General features: G+C 38.1%; 1 protein-coding gene across 4 annotated transcripts in view; it reads right to left on the bottom strand.

Annotated features, from left to right (window-relative positions):
- agap1 (ArfGAP with GTPase domain, ankyrin repeat and PH domain 1) overlaps nucleotides 1–19,165 on the bottom strand; it is a 232,623-nt gene that overhangs the window by 170,049 nt on the left and 43,409 nt on the right. Inside the window, exon 1 of one of the 4 annotated variants that reach the window (XM_067373169.1) lies at nucleotides 1,946–3,704. The exons of 2 other annotated variants lie outside the window; for them this stretch is intronic. In XM_067373169.1, coding sequence (XP_067229270.1) covers nucleotides 1,946–3,197 — 1,252 coding nt within the window. In that variant the 5' untranslated portion in view covers nucleotides 3,198–3,704. Of the gene's footprint in view, nucleotides 1–1,945; nucleotides 3,705–19,165 lie in introns of those variants that run through there. One more of the 4 variants, XM_067373170.1, reaches the window with a different exon arrangement.

Raw genomic sequence — 19,165 nt, 5'->3', positions numbered from 1 at the left:
CTGAATGTTCTGTTTCTCTGTGTGAATTAATGACGCAAATGCTCGGTTTTATTTCACACACACACACACACACACACACACACTGAATCTCGCGGTGTTTTCAGCCTCTGTTGCCTCACTATATTAGGACATGAACACATGAACTTCATCTCCAGAGTCACTTCATCAGCATTTTACTGTTATATCATAAACGCACAGAAACTCAATGGTCTTCACGGCATCTCGTCAAAATAAAAGTTCAGTTTAACTTGAAAAAATACTAAAATTTAGCTACATCTCAATGTAATAATAATACTAACACTGATAATAATAATAATAATAATTAATTGTTATTGAAACCTAACTTTTTTAAAGAATCAATTTTTCTTTCTTGTTTTAATTTTAACAATAAAGCACTTTGTTTGACAAAAAAGTTTTTTTAATTTCATTTGAATAAAAGATAAATTGAATTAATATTTTATGCCTTCTTTTGATTGCAGGAAAAATGAACACAATACAGAATTTATGAAAGAAAAACATTTCATAGAAATTATTTTATTTATTTATTTAATAAATTGTTGTTGTAAACCATTAAAATGGAATCCAGAAAACAAAAAAAATTGTAATTTTTGTTAAACTTTTCATAAATTGTTGTTAAATTGTTGTATTTTCATTGTTTCAAATAATTAGACATGCTTTTTGATTACTAAAATTTAATGTAACCATTAAAATGTGACTCTAGACCACAAAACCAGTCATAAGTCACACATGTTTATTTGTATATAAATAGCCAACAATACATTGTAAGGGTTAAAATTATTGATTTTTCTTTTATGCCAAAAATCATTAGGATATTAACAAAAGATCATGTTCCATGAAGATATGTTGTACACTTCCTACTGCAAATATTTCAAAAAAATTGCACACTCAGATCCAGATTTTCATAGTTTTGTCTCGGCCAAATATTGTCCTATTCTAACAAACCATCAATGGAAAGACTATTTATTCAGCTTTCAGATGATGTATAAATCTCAATTTAAAAAAAAAATATATCCTTATGACTTGTTTTGTGGTCCAGAGTCACAAATAGAGTCCAAAAAAAAAAAAAAAAAATGGAATCCACAAAAATTAAAAAGGACAAAAAGTGAATTCGGACGAGGAAATGAAATGGAATTTGAGAAAAAAATAAAATGAATTTCATAGGACCTTAATTATTTGCTAGAGCCATTTCATTTTGGTGAAAAAAAATAAAAAATCTTTATAATATGACTGTTAACAACTGTATAAATCAGTATTTATAGGTTAACTGCATGCTGCATTATATTTCAGGAAGGGTGTCCCTTGCAAGCGGATCAAGATGCTAAGAGATCAAAAGTTTGAAAACCCCTCACCAAGAGGCCTGTTCTACAGACACTGGCAATCTGTCTTTCAGTAGGGTCTGCTCCTCACAGGCAGTAGATGGTGTGTGGTAATTCATTCAAATCTCTATGAAACAGTATCAGCCAGCAGCTCCACATTACCATATTAGTGACAGGAGAGGGTGATGGCCTTCACAGATACCCATAACACACAGAGAGAGAGAGATAATGGATTCAGAACAACAGAGAAGAAGGTGTAGTAAATGTGAACAGTGCAATCCACTTACATGAACTGCGACCATCACAAGCGGGAGAAACTGACACTCTGACATTGTGCATTTCCAGCAGGATAAAGAACTAAATGAGGGTTTTTACATTCACGGTTAAAGAATGTAAACACTCACCACTGCGAGATCTCAAAGTAAGCTGCAAGCATGCAGCATAATGAAACACAAACACAGGCGGCCTGCAAAGTGGCAGCTAAACATCACCTTCCTGTCCAAAACAAACATGCATCCCTCTAGCCCCTGTCCTACCTCCACAAAAGCAAACAGAGCATCCTCCTGCCTAATAACATGTGAAGCAGAGAGAAGAAAAACAGCTATTACCATCCAGTGTGCATCCATTAACACTCTCACTGCTGGACTGCGAGTAGCCCATTTCAGATCTCCGCTGAGTTCCCAGCAGGCCGTTTTTCCGGAGAGCCCGATTACTGGGGCTGCTGAGCGGCGTGGACGTCCCATCTCGCTTTGAGAAGATACCGCTGAAAAATCGAATAAGTTTGCGCTCCTGACCGCTGGAACGGGAGCCCGTCCCTCTAATAAAACCCTCCTTGTCTGCCAAAGATTTATCCGACAGCTTGAGAAGGTCACTGTTGTCCAATGTGCGATTCTTGCCCTTCATCCTCTCCCTGCGGCCCAGCTCCGTCACGGAGTCGGTTTTGCTCAGAACCTCACCCACATCCAAAGTGTTTCGCTTCTCAGCGGACTCCGACTCGGTGAAAGCCATGTTTTGAAGGACCACGCCGGCTTGGGCCTGACTCTCCTCTCCATCCTGGCCTACGCAGCCCGAGCTGCTGTGGTGCTTCTCTTTGGAGAGCGCCCGTATGCGGATCAACTCTCCGCCCGTCCAGTGGCGAAAGCTGAAACTTCGCCGCAGCAGGCTTGGGTGCCTCTTCGCCGGAGGGGTTTGAGGTGCTGGCTTGGGTGACTTCCCGTTCCCTTTAGCCAGCAAAGAGGAGATGCAGCTCTCCTTGGCCGTCCTGCCAGCTTTGGCATCCTGAGAGGTCTCATCTGACCACGTACTGACCGGTTCCTCAGTGCTCCGGGAGGTCTTGAGGGTTTTCTTTCTAATATCTGACTTTTCTCCATTAGCAGCAGGAGTGTTGCAGATTTCTCCACACTTCAATCGGTCACTTTCAGCTACATCTTCTGCCCTTTTGTGCTCGGGTGCCCCATTTTCAACAACCTTCTTCTGTCCTTTCTCTGGCAGGATGCAAGTTTCATTTAATTCTCTGTCTTTATGTGAATGCTGCGCCCTCCTGGAGATTTTCAACCTGCCCAACTCAAGATGTCCAGTACTAAAGGTCCTGAAGTTCCTCATGTACGAGTGCGTAGAAAATTCGTCCGACTCCTCCTCCACTTCTATCAGCTCTTCCAGCGGGGAGCTCCGCGGAGCCTCAGAGGCGCCCTCCCGCCGGTACGCACTCACTTTCGGGTTCTCCAGCCGCCGGTGCGCCGAGCCTCCGCCATCCTGCAGATTTTCTTTCTTCACTAATGTCAAAGATATCCGGTACACGGTTTTTCTTTGTGGCGTACCCCGCTCCATCCTTTCCGGATAATTAGAATCAAGTAAGTACATTCTTCAGAAACCAAATCCAAGTAAATGAATTCACGTTTCTAGTGTTTTTTCACTCACAGCTGACTCCAAGTGCACATAATAATAATCTTAGCTTGGTGTTGAAGAAGTTGCGTCTCATAAAATCGCTGTGATGTGCACAAAATCCATTTGCGGTGCCGGTGCGCTCTTCTGACTGACGCGCTTTCAAAAACGGATCCCTGAACGTCCCGTCATCATGTTCACAGAAAAGTAAAGTCCGGCTTCAAATTCCTGCTTCCCGCTGCGAGGCTCGTCTGTCTGGGGGGAAATGTTATTGCAACACTGTCCTCCTAAAGCAGAAGAGTGTGGTCTTCCCTATTGTGCCCGTGCATCCCCCGCCGCGCAACCAGCTTGCTCCCTTTGTTTCCCGCCGCTGTGCGTTCCTGCTCTCATTCAAATGTAACATGCACGACCCGAAGCTCGCGCTGCGCGGTAAGCAGAACGAGAGTCCCGGGAAACGAGACAGAAAGCCGCGACAGCTACGGATCCATGCCCGTCTCTCTCCTCTATCAGCCCCGTGTGCTCCGTATACACACAAATCATCCAGTTAGAGCCGAAGGAAAACGCGGAACGGATTACTCCAAGACGCGTTCCACACTAGTGCTGTTACATGCGACTTGCATCATTTATTTGTGATACGGGAAATAAATCAATATAAAATACAAGCATTATGCATCTTATGCTCATCTTTCCCAATATTTTTGTAGTTACCTATAATGTTTATTATTGGTGCCTGAGAGCAATATCAAACACAGGTTTTACGCATTAATCTACGCACGTGTTATAAAGCAGTAAAGCTATGCAGAGACACATTTAAATGTAAATGCTATGCAAACGTGTGTATTTGCTTTGATTAGTGTCAAGAAAAACATTAAATATCAGTTTGAAGCTGGATGATCCAGTCCGCGTTATCCAGCGGACGCGCGGGGGTGGGGTTTCCACTTCACTGTCCGTCAAAACCTTTAAACCCACCCGGGCTCTCAGCAGAGAGCAGAAGCGTGCTACAATTCACAAACTAGTTTGTTTGTGCATGTGTTATCGATTTAAACTGTGTATATTCACGGATACTGTGAGCAAAAGTTTATTTTATTGATGCTTTGGCACTAGGGAAAAAAACATAACTGTGTGTGAAAGGAAGTGGGAACATTATATACATATATATATAAAAAATGTATTTGGTTTATTTAATTAATTATTATTAAAACGGTTCAATGCATCCATATAATTATCTAAATGCACAGAGTATGATGTGATGGAGTGGCATATATGGACTAATCACATCACGTTTCATAAGAACACACTTGAGGTGGAGCAGCGCTTTCATCTGCCCTCCGGCCACCTCTCTCTCTCTCTCTCTCTCTCTCTCTCTCTGAGAAGGGAGGTGTGGATGTGGAAGATTACCCCTCTTATCTCGCCGCTGAAATCCCTGTCTTCCTTTCGCCTTCAACTCCGGCCTGACATTTGTGGAATCGTTACAGAGATTTAGGCGGATTAGAAGCAGCTCATTAGGATCCATTCTGTACAGCTTTTCTCACCATCACCCCTGTCCTCCCCCTAACTCACCAATGGAGCTCCACCTGCCTCTGTGAAGATACTCCAGCAAAGTCTTCATCTACATCTCCCTGTCCAAACTCATTTCTTGCTCGTCTTAATACAAGATACAGAGATACAAGTTTTGTCAAAACCATGAGTTATTTTTCCAACATTATTGCAATGACTGGAATAGTTTCAATTTCAATTTCAAATAAATGTGAGTTGTTAAAATGTTAAAAATGTTAAAATGCATTATAATTATGAGCTTTTGGGAGTCTTACTACTGTAGTAAGACAGTAGTAAACTTACCTTGTTGTATTAAAAAGGTCAAATTTTTCTTCTTTTTTTAAAAAAAAAAAAAAAGAAAAACTTAAACATAAATCATAAATCTATGAAATCATTTATTGTTTTGGTGGCTTTTTTCTGCATGTTTTACCACATTTTTTGGTTGCACCATATGATTTAGTGGACAAAACGGATTTCAGTAGTGAAAACCCAACCTCTGGGTTAAAACAACCCAATCGCTGGCTTTGTCCATTTTCAACCCAACTTGGGTTGTTTTTAACCCAGAATTTTTTAGAGTGAGATATCAGTACAGTTGTATCAGACTGACTTTTTTTATTTACTCCCCCCAAAAAATTATATTTTAATTCAGAAACTAAAAACATGATCATCTTAGAAGAGGAGTTTACAAGGCAGTGCATGTCAGTGCAAAAATGCTGGGTTAAAAACAACCCAAGTTGGGTTGAAAATGGACAAACCCAGTGATTGGGTTAAATAAAACTGCCCAGCACGTTGGGCAAACATTTAACCCAATCGCTGGGTTAAAACAACCCATTCACTGGGTTTGTCCATTTTCAACCCAGAATTTTTTAGTGTGTATAAATGTATTTTCGAATATATTAATCAACAGGACATGTCAGCTTCATCGACATAGACCCACACACCAAATGTGGTCCAGTTCCTTCAGTATTGCTGTGCTCGAGGCGCTTCAAACCTCTGCACTAGCGAGCTAAAGAAAATCAGTTTAGGCAAATTATACACTCTGCACACGACGATGTCCGACTTCAAACGAGCCTCGTCCTTTCATCACATCCACAGGACTGTCATAAAGAGAAGCAAGCTTAAAAGCCTAGGTGTGCACTACACGCTCTTGATGCAACACATCGCCCTTCACATGTTCCATCATCAATGTGACTGCATGACTTCATACCTTCTGAATACTTTAACACAGAGAATGGAATATAAAGCAGGCACATTTGAAATATATAACAGTCTACAATGTTGTGAGCATCAAGCATGTTTCTATCTTCCATATCACAATCTTTCTGCATATTTTTGCATGCAGTTGAATAAAAATTACGTTGGTGTACAGTTATTTCGAACGGCATGAGGCGACTCGGGAGCTTGACTGATTGCAGAAAAATTCTCCAGTGTAGGATTTCCCATTGCATGCCATGAAATAAAAGGAGCAGCACTTACACTAGAGATTTTGCCTAATGCGTATGCAAAACATACTGTACAAATTTTCCCAAACTTTTGGAGAAAAGCCTCACACCATGAATAATTCAAGTGGTGCAGCCAAATTCAATGCTTTTGAAATATGTTTCTTAACTGAATGCACAAACTGTAATATACTAAAAATAACACTTAGAGATCATGCTTGCAAATTTAGAGCTTTGGCAAAAAAAAGCTGGATATCTACTTCAAAGACAACACTGTCTAGAGTATTCTGGATCTGATCTTTTTTCTCTTCCCATCATTCTCTTATATTCATGGCCAAGAAAAACACAGGATACTGATAATTGCAATCCAGACCATGAAAGCTGCTTTAATGAAATTATGTTTCAAGATCCCTGGTCTGAAAAGGATGCACCATGAAGAACCACCTGTCTTCTCAGCAGGCCAAAAGAGCCCACACTGTTTCAGTGAGCTCTGCGAGTGCTTTGGACTACAAATGTAGCTAAATATCCCACATTCACCAAAAAATCGAAAGCAGAATTCTTTGTATAGCAAAAACAATAGAGAGTCTTAAATGTGAGATGCACTAGAGATAGGACAATAAATCGATGCATTGCGAATCAAGAAACGATTCTGGACCGATTCTGAGTTTTTCCCCGAATGCATCACGATTGTCTCTCAAATTAATTCTGAGCTTAGTTTTTAACAGCAGATGGCACTGTGTGCTTTAGAAACAGCCAAAAGCTTCCAATTCCTTACACACACCACTTTCTATAAAATAATCATTCATAAATTTAGAAAAGGCTGAAGTGAATTACAAGGGTGTTTTGCAGTGGGCCGTTTACATTAATCTCGCGTCATAAAGGCATTCTGAGGTTCAAGTACATTCTCAGATTCAGCCGAACACACGAGTGCTCTTCAGCGCTCTTCTTCATGAGCATTTGAGCGTGTGGTTAAAAACTAGCCTAAAGCGCCATCTGCTGTTAAAAACTAAGCTCAGAATCATTCCAGAGAGAATCTCAGAATCAATCCATGAATTGTGATGCATCGATTTACTAGGATGCACAATGTTAAATTTTTGGTCATGGTCAATATGCTAAACCAATAATTACTTTCATATTCTGGTAGATAACCAATAAATGGTCAATACTAAAAATTTACATAATTTTAATAAATAATAAAAACACTAAAAAGTCAATACTAAAATCAGTTGTTGATTTTAAGTGAATTTAGGGATTGCAGCAGTGTACAGTTTGACAATTGGACAATTATTCTGATTATTTGCTAAAGAATACATTGAAAGTGTTATAAGCAAATCATACTTCACATCTGGCAAAATGGGTTTTCAATAAAACTTGGCTGTCTATACAGTAGAAAGGTTAAAAATGAGAAATCGTGACTGACTAGAGAAAATGGAGAAAACAGGCTGTTTTGCCAAATAGTAGGAAAACCAACACCCATAATGCATTGGGCATGTTGTCATCCAAAGCAACTCCCACCAGTCTGCTATGGATAAACTTACCAGAATCAAATACCGTCTTGCTTTAGTAGGAAATACTTCTTAGCAAACTTTTAGTTGTAATGGTGTTGATTTGTGTTAGTTATTTTCCATTTTGAATGAAGGATCCAGTGAGATGTAAGCAAGGGCTAAAAGCTGCAAAGAATCGTAAATATGGAGAAAACTGATGGAAAATCTGAAAAACTGGTGTTTGTAATCAATATTTCAAACTAGATGACCACGAACACGGTGTCTTAGGCTGAATGGAAAGAAACTGCCGTTCTGTCAGTTCTGCCAATCCCCCCCAAAGCAAAAAACATTGCGTACAGGTAAAAAGCTGTTGCCATAGTGCATACCATAATGCTGTTTAAAGAGTGGACAATGTCGATCTGACAGAGAATTCAAAAATGCAGAAGTAAATCTGTAGTTTTACGAAAGCCAAGGAACTTGACTAGGTCAATAGTCTTTATCTGACTTTTGCTGATAAATAAACGTGAATATCTGGGTCCAGATAACATGGAGAATGAGTAAACATTGATCATTTACATATAATACAGAGAGCGTAACAATACAAAGCAGGTTGAAAATCGATGTTACACTTTAAATGATTAGTGTTTTTAAAATATAAACTGTGAGCGAACTTTAGATGATGGCAAAGGTATACTACCATTCAAAATTTTAGGGTCGATTTGATCAAAAATCCAGTAAAATATTATTATAGTTTAGAATAACTTGTTCTTGAGATGGCAAAGTTAAATTTTCAGCAGCCGTTACTCCAGTCTTCGGTGTCCAACTGAGGCTCAATGGAAAACCGTGGCTATGGTGACATCTGTGCAAAATTGTATAAAGTTGCGTCTTGCACGTTCCACGACACTTTCAAAGCTAAAAGTGTTTTCAGTTTTCAAAGCTAAATGGGTTTTCAATAAAACTTGGCTGTCTATACAGTAGAAAGGTGAAAAGTGCGAAATCGTAACTGACTAGAGGAAAAAAGAGAAAACAGCCTGTTGTCTTGTTTTGCCAAATAGTAGGAAACACCCATAATGCTTTGGGCATGTTGTCATCCAAAGCCACTCCCACCAATTTGCTACAGATAAACTTACCAAAATCAAACACCGTCTTGCTTTAGTAGGAAATACTTCTTAGCAAACTTTTAGTTGTAATGGTGTTGATGTGTATTAGTTATTTTCCGTTTCAAATGAAGGATCCAGTGAGATGTAAGCAAGGGCTAAAGGCTGCAAAGAATCGTAAATATGGAGAAAACTGATGGAAAATCTGTTTTCTGAAAAAAAAAAAAAAAAAGTGTTTTCAGTTTTATCTGAAACAGAAGAACATAAATCTGACAATGTTTTATTATGTTTTTTGTTCTGGAATGAAATGTCTGGTGGGAGGGGCTAATAGGTTAATGCTCGATAAAGTTTGAAAATAACGTGCCACCCACAACAAACCTGACCCTAAACCTAACCAATAGCGTTCACAAAAGCATAAAAATGCATTTTATCAGGATTCTTTGAAGAACAGCATTTATCTGAAATAGAATCTTTTGTACCAACGTGAGTCTTTACAGTCACTACTGATCAATTTAATGCTTTTTTTGAAGTTTTTTGAAATGCAAAAATAGGTGAAATTTGAATGCATAATACTGACCAATACTGATAAATGAAAAAAAAAAAAATCTAAAATCATCCAATAACCCTACAAAACACCTAAATTAAACAAAAATGTCAAAATCAGAGTCATACAGAAGTACAGAGACGAAGGCAAACAGTCTTGAAACGTTTTGTGTATTTCGACACAGCAGAAGCAGTTTAACAAGGGTCCCATAAAACAAACGACCAACAAACCACAACAGTAGAACTGAAAAGAATTTACTGTTATGACAGATCTATTACGTAGATGCCCAGTGCCAACCTAACCTTTTCAAGGGGGGTGGACAGACAGAAAGAAAATACAAGAAAAAGGAAGGAACAGTGAGGGATGTAAAAAACATGCTGACTTTAGCAGGTGTTTTCTGGCCCATTTGCTGCACTTGGAAGGGTTGGCAAGACTCACAGGGGAGAGACTTTCATCCGAGATAAAAGGCTCAGGAGGGGAAAAAACCCTGTTTATTGCTGCGTTCCAGTGGCAGGGTGTCGACAGGCCGTGATTGGCGGGTTTCATCACTCCTGCATCATGTAAGATCTCTAATATGGACCAGAGAGCTTCACAGGTGTGGCCCGCACAGAATCTCTAAAGCTTAAAAGGAAAAGCACCAAAGCTCTCAATGGGAATGAGTGAGAGAACAAGGATCTGCTCCATGTCTTGATCACTGGTTTACCATCAAGGTTGAAAGAAAGACAGTGAGAGAAAGAGAAACAATTAATCGCTTTAACTAATGGATTGTAAAGTGCAGCCCACTTGTATATGCTTTCATACAAACCACGAATACAAAACTCCTCTTTTGTTACCCAAGTGAACCTGAGCGACAGATTTACCTTTGGAACAGAAACTCTTTCCTAAAAAGTGATCAGGTTAACCCAGTGTGAACCTCAATTAGACTGTGTTTACATGATATGATAATATCAGCAAGCAAATATGATATTACCAAACACTTTTGTAACGAAACATGTTTCTAATTGACCATATGCACGATTACTTCCTGGTTTTCTTTACGCCAGTTTGGGCATTTATGGTGAATTGTTAGCTGTCATTCTGTACTCGCTGTACATCAACACAAAACCATCAATGGTTGACTTTGTAATGTTGTATTTATATTTTAATGCAGTTATTACACTTGTCTAATTTGCCAATAAACCAGTTTTACTGATTGCAATAAAGATTTGAAGCTACTGCGAATGTTTGAGTGAGAAACAAGGCGTCTGTAATTAGACATTTTTCATGCACTTTAAATGTTATTTTTAATGACCAAAAATATTATTTGTTCATTCTTCTGAGATTTTCCCCATTTGTAAAACCAAACGTTTAAAGATGTAGGAAATCCAACATTTGACAGAAAACTTTTATTTTAAAAATAAAAAAGACGATAATTAGCACTACAACCAGCAGATGGCAGAGGACCATTTATAGGCTCATATTAGCCTGTAATATTTTTTCACTCAGTTTTGCTTTTGAATAAATAAATATTAAAGATTATAACATCTCTAAGTTTAAAAATACTTTTTGTCAAGGTGAAGTATGAAGTACTCAAAATCTCATGTAAAACAATAACTTTTCATGTGAATGACACAGAAAGCAGTCACCGCTCTCTTTTATAATCACTGAAGCTGTCGATCAGAGCAGTGCAAGATGAGCAATGATTTCAGCACACTGGTGGAAATTCATATTTTATTCAATGAATCTAACTAAAGTGCACAATAAATCTTTAATTTACAGTGTGTTGATGCTTTTTTTCCCCCACATGAGAGTTTAAAAACTAACGGTTGAATTGAATTTTGCTGAGAAGGAACACTAAGGGACGTGTATTTTTTGTTGTCTTACATTTGAATAACTAAATTAACACTAGACCTGACTATTTAAGTGACTATATTCTGATTATAAACTAAGTATTACACTATTGATGCTGTTAAAGCTACCTCAGGACATTGAAGATAACAACACACCAATGAGTGACATTTCACCGGAAGTTTTCCAGCTGGCTTATATTATTGTGTAAGTTTTTAAGAAATGTTCCATGCACATGGTAAATTGTGATGAAACAACAGCAAAATAAGCAGATGTGCTACTTAAATCCAAGAAAATTATCAGTTTCATTGTCAAATATGTTTTACTAATGTATTATTATATAATATTTTACTATACAAGTAATATATAAAACATAATACAAATACATTAAGTCCAATTACACTAAAAATGAAAGTTTATAATGAACTGAACTGAATTTTTACCTCTGCAATAAATGTTCACTTTTTTTATTTTTAATAATTAATTAATATTTGTTACATTTGTTAATAGAAAACATTGAAATCAATTAATAAAATATTCTATAATACATTTTATCATATTAAATAAATATAAAAAGTCAAATTATGTTAATTAACAAATTACCTGGTCACAGTCAGGGAATCTTAATCCAAGAAAAGAAAAAAATACTACCAATTATTTTATTTAACTGAAATCCTTGTAGGTGTACACCACCTGCTGGCACAGCGAGGAAAGCCTTGGACAAACCTCTTTGTAATGTAATGCGGTTCATGACCTGATTAATGCATATTATATTGTTTTTATTCTATAAAAAGCAGAAGCAAACCAACCAGTGTTCAGTGGCCGCGGATGAGAAAGTGTTTATTTGCCATGGAAAAATGTTGCTAACAAAGAGCTAAATTCCATAAAAAACAGATGCTTTCATGCCGTAGTTCCAAACTATAATAAGCTCGTCATGAACATAAAACCACTAGAAGCTGTTTATTACAATGAAATCAACAGTAGTTTACTTCCAGACTGAGTTCAGAAGAGCCATAGAAACACACAGCAGCACCTCAACATGACAAGCGGCCTGTCTCTCATATGACGGTCACTTTTCCTGAGGGCAGATTTTACTTTCAGGCCTTTCATCAACCTCGACGCTACAGAAACTGAAACAAAATGGTGGTGAAAGACTCATTCTATGTTAGCAGTTTTGCAGGTCACTGCTAAAATGGAGATCAGAAAACTAGCAAAGCCAAAAGGGAATTGACACTGCAGTGGAATATAAAAGACACTCTCGTGCTCTTTCTACGTTCAAAAGCGTACCCTCGGTTGCAGCTTCCCTCCTACGCGTTGACACACACACACACACACACACACTCTCCGCATTGCATTAAATATGAATCGCAGCCCTGAAACTCAGGAGAAACGCTTGCTTTTCTGTGTCAGCTCACGCAAACCCGTTAAAAAACTTTAAACGGCGCTTGTTTAGACATTAAAAGACAGTTATGAAGAGCTATGATGGAGATGATGTGGGGATGCCTGGATTGAACAGTGAATAAGGTGTGATTGAACAGCTCTCTTTTTGATGAAGAGAGAGACTGAAAGAGTAAAGCACCGCGCTGCCTTTCATCCCCCCCATGAGGCTGTGGAAAATGGGTCAGTTAGAAAAGACTACAGACCCCTGCTGGAACACACACACACTGCCATATTGAATGTGTAGACAATTCCCACAAAAGCACAATCTTGAAAAATACAAATGGGAGTAAGATTCATGCAATGCTATAGCAAGCTATAAATAGATAGTCAAAGAACAGATCAGAACATGATACTAAACTAAAGGAAATGCAGATAATACTAAACATATACTGCAGGAACTTCAGCTAATGCTAAGAATAACTGATAATATTTAAATCAGATAACACTAAGCACAGGAATAGAAGCTGGTAACAGGAACAGCATATAGGAACATTAAGATAATACAACAAGAACAGCTGAAATTACTAAGGCTGCCCCCTAATAGTCGACTAATCATTAGCCAAAGAGTTGTTATTGGTCGATTAATCGCAGAAAGTGGTGAAATCACGCAACCTGTGACGATCAGATCATTAATGGCAGGAAATCCAAACATTCGCTTATCATTCATCATTATAATGACCTCAAATATGGATTATGACTTGAAACATGTAACAAGTCTGCTCACTCTAATGTTAACCTAGATAAATGTGCGCTATTATTAGGCGCATATCCATGTGTTTGTGTGGTTGTGTGTTACTGCATGACATGGAGGCGCCGGTGCGATCACTTGCATTTAATTTAAAATACTCTGTCAACTGTGGTCACACAGATGAGAGTAATCCAACATTCGAAACTGATTGCTTTTATGGGCCCTATTTTAACGATCTAAACGCAAAGTGTAAAGCGCACGGCGCAGGTGCACTCAGGGCGTGTCCAAATCCACTTTTGCTATTTTAATGACGGAAAAACGGTCCGTGCGACGCGCATTTTTGAAAATTGTTGTCCCTATTCTCTTAATGAGTAATGGGCGTAACGTTCAATAAACCAATCAGAGTGTCATCTCCCATTCCCTTTAAGAGCGAGATGCGCTCGCGCCATGGCGGATTGCTATTTACACGGCGGAATTTGTTGGCGGAAAAGCTGAACGCTTTTCAAGCGAAGAAACCGATCTGCTCGTGTGGGAAGTTAAATGTTTAGTTAGAAGCTAAACAAATTTACATTTTTATATATATATATATATATATATATATATATATATATGTAGCCTACACAATAATATTCTTTGACACTGTAATCCTTTTGTTTTTAATATTTGGCATGTTTGTGTGATGCACATTCCCTGTGTGTAATAAGCCAAATAAGTCAACGGCACTGTGGACGCGCCCAGAGGCGCAGTTTCTACCAACGCGCTCTAACAAAAAAATATTGCGCCATTGACTTTAGACTTTAGACCAGGTTTGAGTTGGTCTATTGCGCAGTCTATTTTCAGCTCCTTAAAATAGCAAAGCGCCGGCAATGCGCCTGAACACACCTCTTTTTTAGACCAGCACTTCCATGGGCGCACTAACTGGCGCAAATGCATTTACTAATTTAAGGACGTGGCGCTGAATGGGAAAACTCGAATGGCACCAGACACAAACTAGCAAACACACTTGCGCTGCACCTTGCGTCGCATTGCACCGGGTGTATTATAGGGCCCTATGTCTGTAAACTCACAATAACAACAAAACTGTGTGCTTTTGTAAAATAATGAAAACAAACAGGATGAGCTTTCTGCCGTCTCTGTCTCAGTGAACTTGAGCGTGTCACAAAAATGAACCGAGACACAGCGTATATTTGCCTCACAGACATGAGAAATATATCCACAGAAAGCTTGAAATGTCTACTTTTAAATGAACAGATTCAAATATTGTCAGGTTATGTAATCCGTATGAAACGTGCATATAGGCGTGTCCACTACTGCGGAGTCATTTACTTCATCTCTGCAGCCGAAAACAGAGAAAACACTAGTTTATCAATAAATTAATAAAATGTTCAGACAGTCTCCTTGTGTTTTTCACGCCACATTCATAGTTATGTTTGCCGGTGCGCTGACGCAAGCTTTATGTGTGCGCTTGAGTGCTGATTAGGCTATAAAATATATATTATTATATTATATATAGGCGATTTAAGGCTCATTATTATGATTTATATGGTTTATTAATATAAAACGCGCGATTAGTCGACTAATTGCTTAAATGAACGACTACTAGTCGACTTGAAAAATCTTTAGTCGAGGGCAACCTCAGAAATTACTAACATTCCCATGATGTCACAGAACTTGTTTACAGTTCAATAATCGGATTATCTTTGATCTGAATGACTGAGTAACTGTTCAGATCTGATTTGTGCTCTTTCGTTTTCTGCAAAATCTGAATTGGTTTCTATGGCTATGACGTTACGTTGGTATACCAATGCCAAAAAACAACAGCAATAACATGGAAGGGTTTACATGTTTTCTAACAACATGACAATGTTGTTATTCCCTGCTGCTGTCTCAAAGAGATATTTTTGATAAATATAATTGAATTCCAATCGGATATGCACAAAATTCAGATTGAAGAAGGCTAAAATCTTCAAGGAAATAACATTTAATAAGACATTTTTAGCATTTTGTGTTTTTACATTGTGTCATAAGCAGTCATTACACATGCTATAAGAAATTTGCTTGTCCACACTAAAATGAAAATGACGTGTGATGATCAATCATACAACACAACCAATAAGAAAACACAGTTTATGCTTTTATAACATTTATTAATACTTTGAATTAGTGTTTTTAAGGTTTTGATGTAATAATATTTTATTTTAGCTTTATTTCAATTAATGGAAACCATTTTTAATAAGTTTTAGTAAGCAATAACAACACTCTTCCATTTACGTGTTCGCTCACACTTAAATTTCATATTTCCATCAGACAGCAATAGCAACTTACACATACAACAAACCAACACAATCTCTCCGCAGAAATACAAATCAAATGAACAACAAAAAAGAGGGTTGCTTGTTACGTTTGACCACAAAAACTGAAAAACATGGAAGGAATACCATTCATAACGTGATGTTTTATAACACTGCATCTGCTTATGACACGGTATTACACGTATATTTTAAATTATAATAAATTAATAGTTATTTATCATTCATTTGATTGCATGCATTGATTTAAATAAATAAAACATCTCTTACCTGTGACCATCACGACAAGGAAGCCAAGGTTACATAAAAAAAAAAAAAAGAGAGAAAGAAAAACATTCATTAGTGTATGATTTTTATACTGTACACAAAACATTTATAAAAACTTTAGGACACCATTTTCCTGCTAGGAAAGATTAAAGGTCAAACCAGGTCTTAATATAGTGATCAAATGTGTTTATAGGAGCTTTAAGGTCATCTCAAGGGCTTCAGACTGGCATTTGAGTCATGTTGTTACATTGGAGCATTAATTATTCATGAGCCATGTCGTTTCAGTGTGGCATTTAGCACACGCATTACATATTCATGAGCAGGTGGAGGAAGGGCTTGAGTTCAGAGGCCAAGTACACAAACACACACTCTCACACTTCTGCCTGTGAGTGAAAGACATTACAGTGCATGCCGATCCTGCTCTGCTTACCCAACAAGTTGAATCAGTGTAAACGTGTGTGTTTCTATCTCTTCAATATGGCATATTCAAAATGCGTTGGTAATCTTATCAGAACTGCACAGCCACAATGCCAACCGAAGTGGGGCAGGAGCAGCATCAGAGTGGCAGAACAGGCAGCAGCTGAGCCAAGACCCCCTGGGCATCCCTGCAGTGCTCCTGCCTTCATCCAGCCTTAATCACCCTTCACAGATCACACCATATGCTCATTCTGTCTCTCAAGCCGCCTTCCAACAACAACCTGCCTAAAAAAACCCATCCTGAACTCACTCACGGTTCACGTTCAACCTCAGCTGTACACTGCCAAAATACTGACTCAGCTCTCACGCTCCACAAACTGAATCTTGTGCAAGTTTACACATATGAAGATATGATGCAAGGAATGTAATCGGCCTAGGAATGCACAATTAGTCAAAATAATATTGAATCTGCTGTGCAATTAAGTCCTGCTCACACCATTCAGTCTTCAATGTGACATTTTTTTTAACGGAGAGATGTTCTAATTTCTTTTCCATTGCACTGTGAAGAAACATGGTCAACCCATGTGACAGTGTTACACACACACAATAGTCACACATAGACAGATTGAGAGTGACTCTTGAAGGACCAGCAGCACATCTTCTTGTACCACTCTTTGAAGAATTTATCTTCCAGAATCCGGCAGTTTTGGGCATTAATTTTTAGACTAAAAACGATCTTCCAAACCTTACTGCCAGATTCTGGAAGATGAATTCTTGTGTGGTGCTGGTCCTTCAAGAGTCATTCTCAATCTGTCTGTAAAAACCCAGTCTTCATGTATTTCATAACACTTCAGCTTGTGAATCTTATTAAAGGTGGTAAAGAGGATGTTTTTACTAACTGATAAAATACTATTTTATACTATATTAGGTGCACTGAAAGGAATAATATTAATATACATCATCTGTGCACGAGGAAGGGCCTTAAAAACATCAGCCAATCGTTTACGCGATCATCGCGTAAATGATTGGCCCTCTGGCTTGTCAGTCACTGCCGTGACGTTCCTAGTGAGAGACGAGCGCGGCTGCGCGCTCCAGTAACTTTCCACACTCCACAGGCGCCGCATGCAATGTTTTTGTCCGGAGACGGGAGTAACAACTGCAGATGATGAGTTACCTGCGGTGAGTCCGACATAATGAATCCACTAACACGACACAGCGAATGCCGGTGGTAAACACTCGTGCACGAGTTTTGGGAGGCGTTCCCTCGAAATGAGCTGTGAATGAGGGGGGCTGTTCTTACGCATGTGCTCATTTCAAAAACTCACTAACAGTCTTTGGTTTCTCAGTCTACGAAAAAATCCTCTTTATCTCCTTTAAGTGGGGGTCATATTTCAGGATTCTCCACCTAACCTAAGTGTCTGAGATCCTGACACCTGACACTTCCGGAGACTCCAGGTAGATTGCAGTTGTGGAAAATGGTGTCGCTGGAGACTAAAGGGTTCCTGATGGTTTCACACTTAATTCTTCACCTTAATTCTTAATTCTTTTGCGGTTAACATGCGTCTTTTCCACCTGTTTTTGTCTGACCCTGCTGATCCAATGAGCGTTTTGCTGTCCACTGGTCATTAACTTTGAAATTTCTAGTATTGCATTACAATCCAAGTTTACTTCAAAGATTAGTCCATTTTCAAATAAATTTTCCTGATAATTTACTCACCCCCATGTCAACCAAGATGTTCATGTCTTTCTTTCTTCAGACAAAAAAAAATGAAGGTTTTTGATGAAAACATTCCAGGATTATTCTCCTTATAGTGGACTTCAATGGCCTCCAAATGGTTATTTACGGAAAAAACGGAATTGGCACCGCGTTCGTTCCGTAAGTTGAATAGGGAAGGCGTAGGACATACAGCTTAAGCTTTTTGGAGGAATATGGAAAGCAGAAGCACGTGCAATGCGATCATTTGTTTATATAAAGCATATACAGTTGTATTTTTTCGAAGATGACGATCGTTTTTCTAGATAAGACTCTTATTCCTCGTCTGGTATCGTTTAAAGCTGCACTGAAACTGTTGAATGTTTTCATCAAAAACATTAATTTCTTTTTCACTGAAGAAAGAAAGACATGAACATCTTGGATGACATGGAGGTGAGTAAATTATCAGGAAAATTTTATTTGAAAGTGGACTAATCCTTTAATATTTACATTTGCATAATTACCAAAAAATATTTACATTTAATTTAAACTATTTTAGGTTATTGGGACAGAAAAGGACATAACAGTTTGTATCCAAATTTGGAATAATGGTTATAGTGGTTTACAAATGTGTCTCATACTCAAATTCAATGTCTTTTATTGCTTTTCTGCCTAGAGGTTTTTAGAATAACACCTAAAAAGGTAAAAAATAATAATACAACAGCAACAAGTAGTAGTAGTAATAGTATGAGCAAAACTTTTTTGGAGTCAAAAAGCATCAGTGGCAAGTTTGTAGTTTTTACACTTGATTCAACAAAACGTTTATTATATTGCAGTTCAAATTGCACTTTGGTCAAAAATAAGGTTTGTGTTTTTTGGCCAAATGATGCATAGAATAAATCTGTTTGTTTGCTATATCAAAATAATCAAAGCGGCTCGTTAGACTAGATTTTAGTCTGATGCAAACAGTTGTTGCTTAGAGAAAAAAAAACCTTTCTGAACACTTTAAATTGTGGGGAAAGTGCTACAGATGCCACCCTGACAGAGGAAGTGGGACTGATGAGGTAATACAGGAAGCAGGATTAATCTTTTGACGTGATCACAATTTAAAGAGGATTTGGCCAGCTGCACAACGCACAGCTGATCTGACACTGAGCATTAGATTTAACCTGAGCTACAGCCCAAAACCCTGAGAAGAAATCAGCA

This window comes from Chanodichthys erythropterus, chromosome 21 (genome assembly GCF_024489055.1).
Source record: "Chanodichthys erythropterus isolate Z2021 chromosome 21, ASM2448905v1, whole genome shotgun sequence".
Lineage (NCBI taxonomy): Eukaryota > Metazoa > Chordata > Actinopteri > Cypriniformes > Xenocyprididae > Chanodichthys > Chanodichthys erythropterus.
The sequence above is the reverse complement of the archived record's forward strand: the minus strand, read 5'-3'. Positions and strand labels throughout refer to the sequence as shown.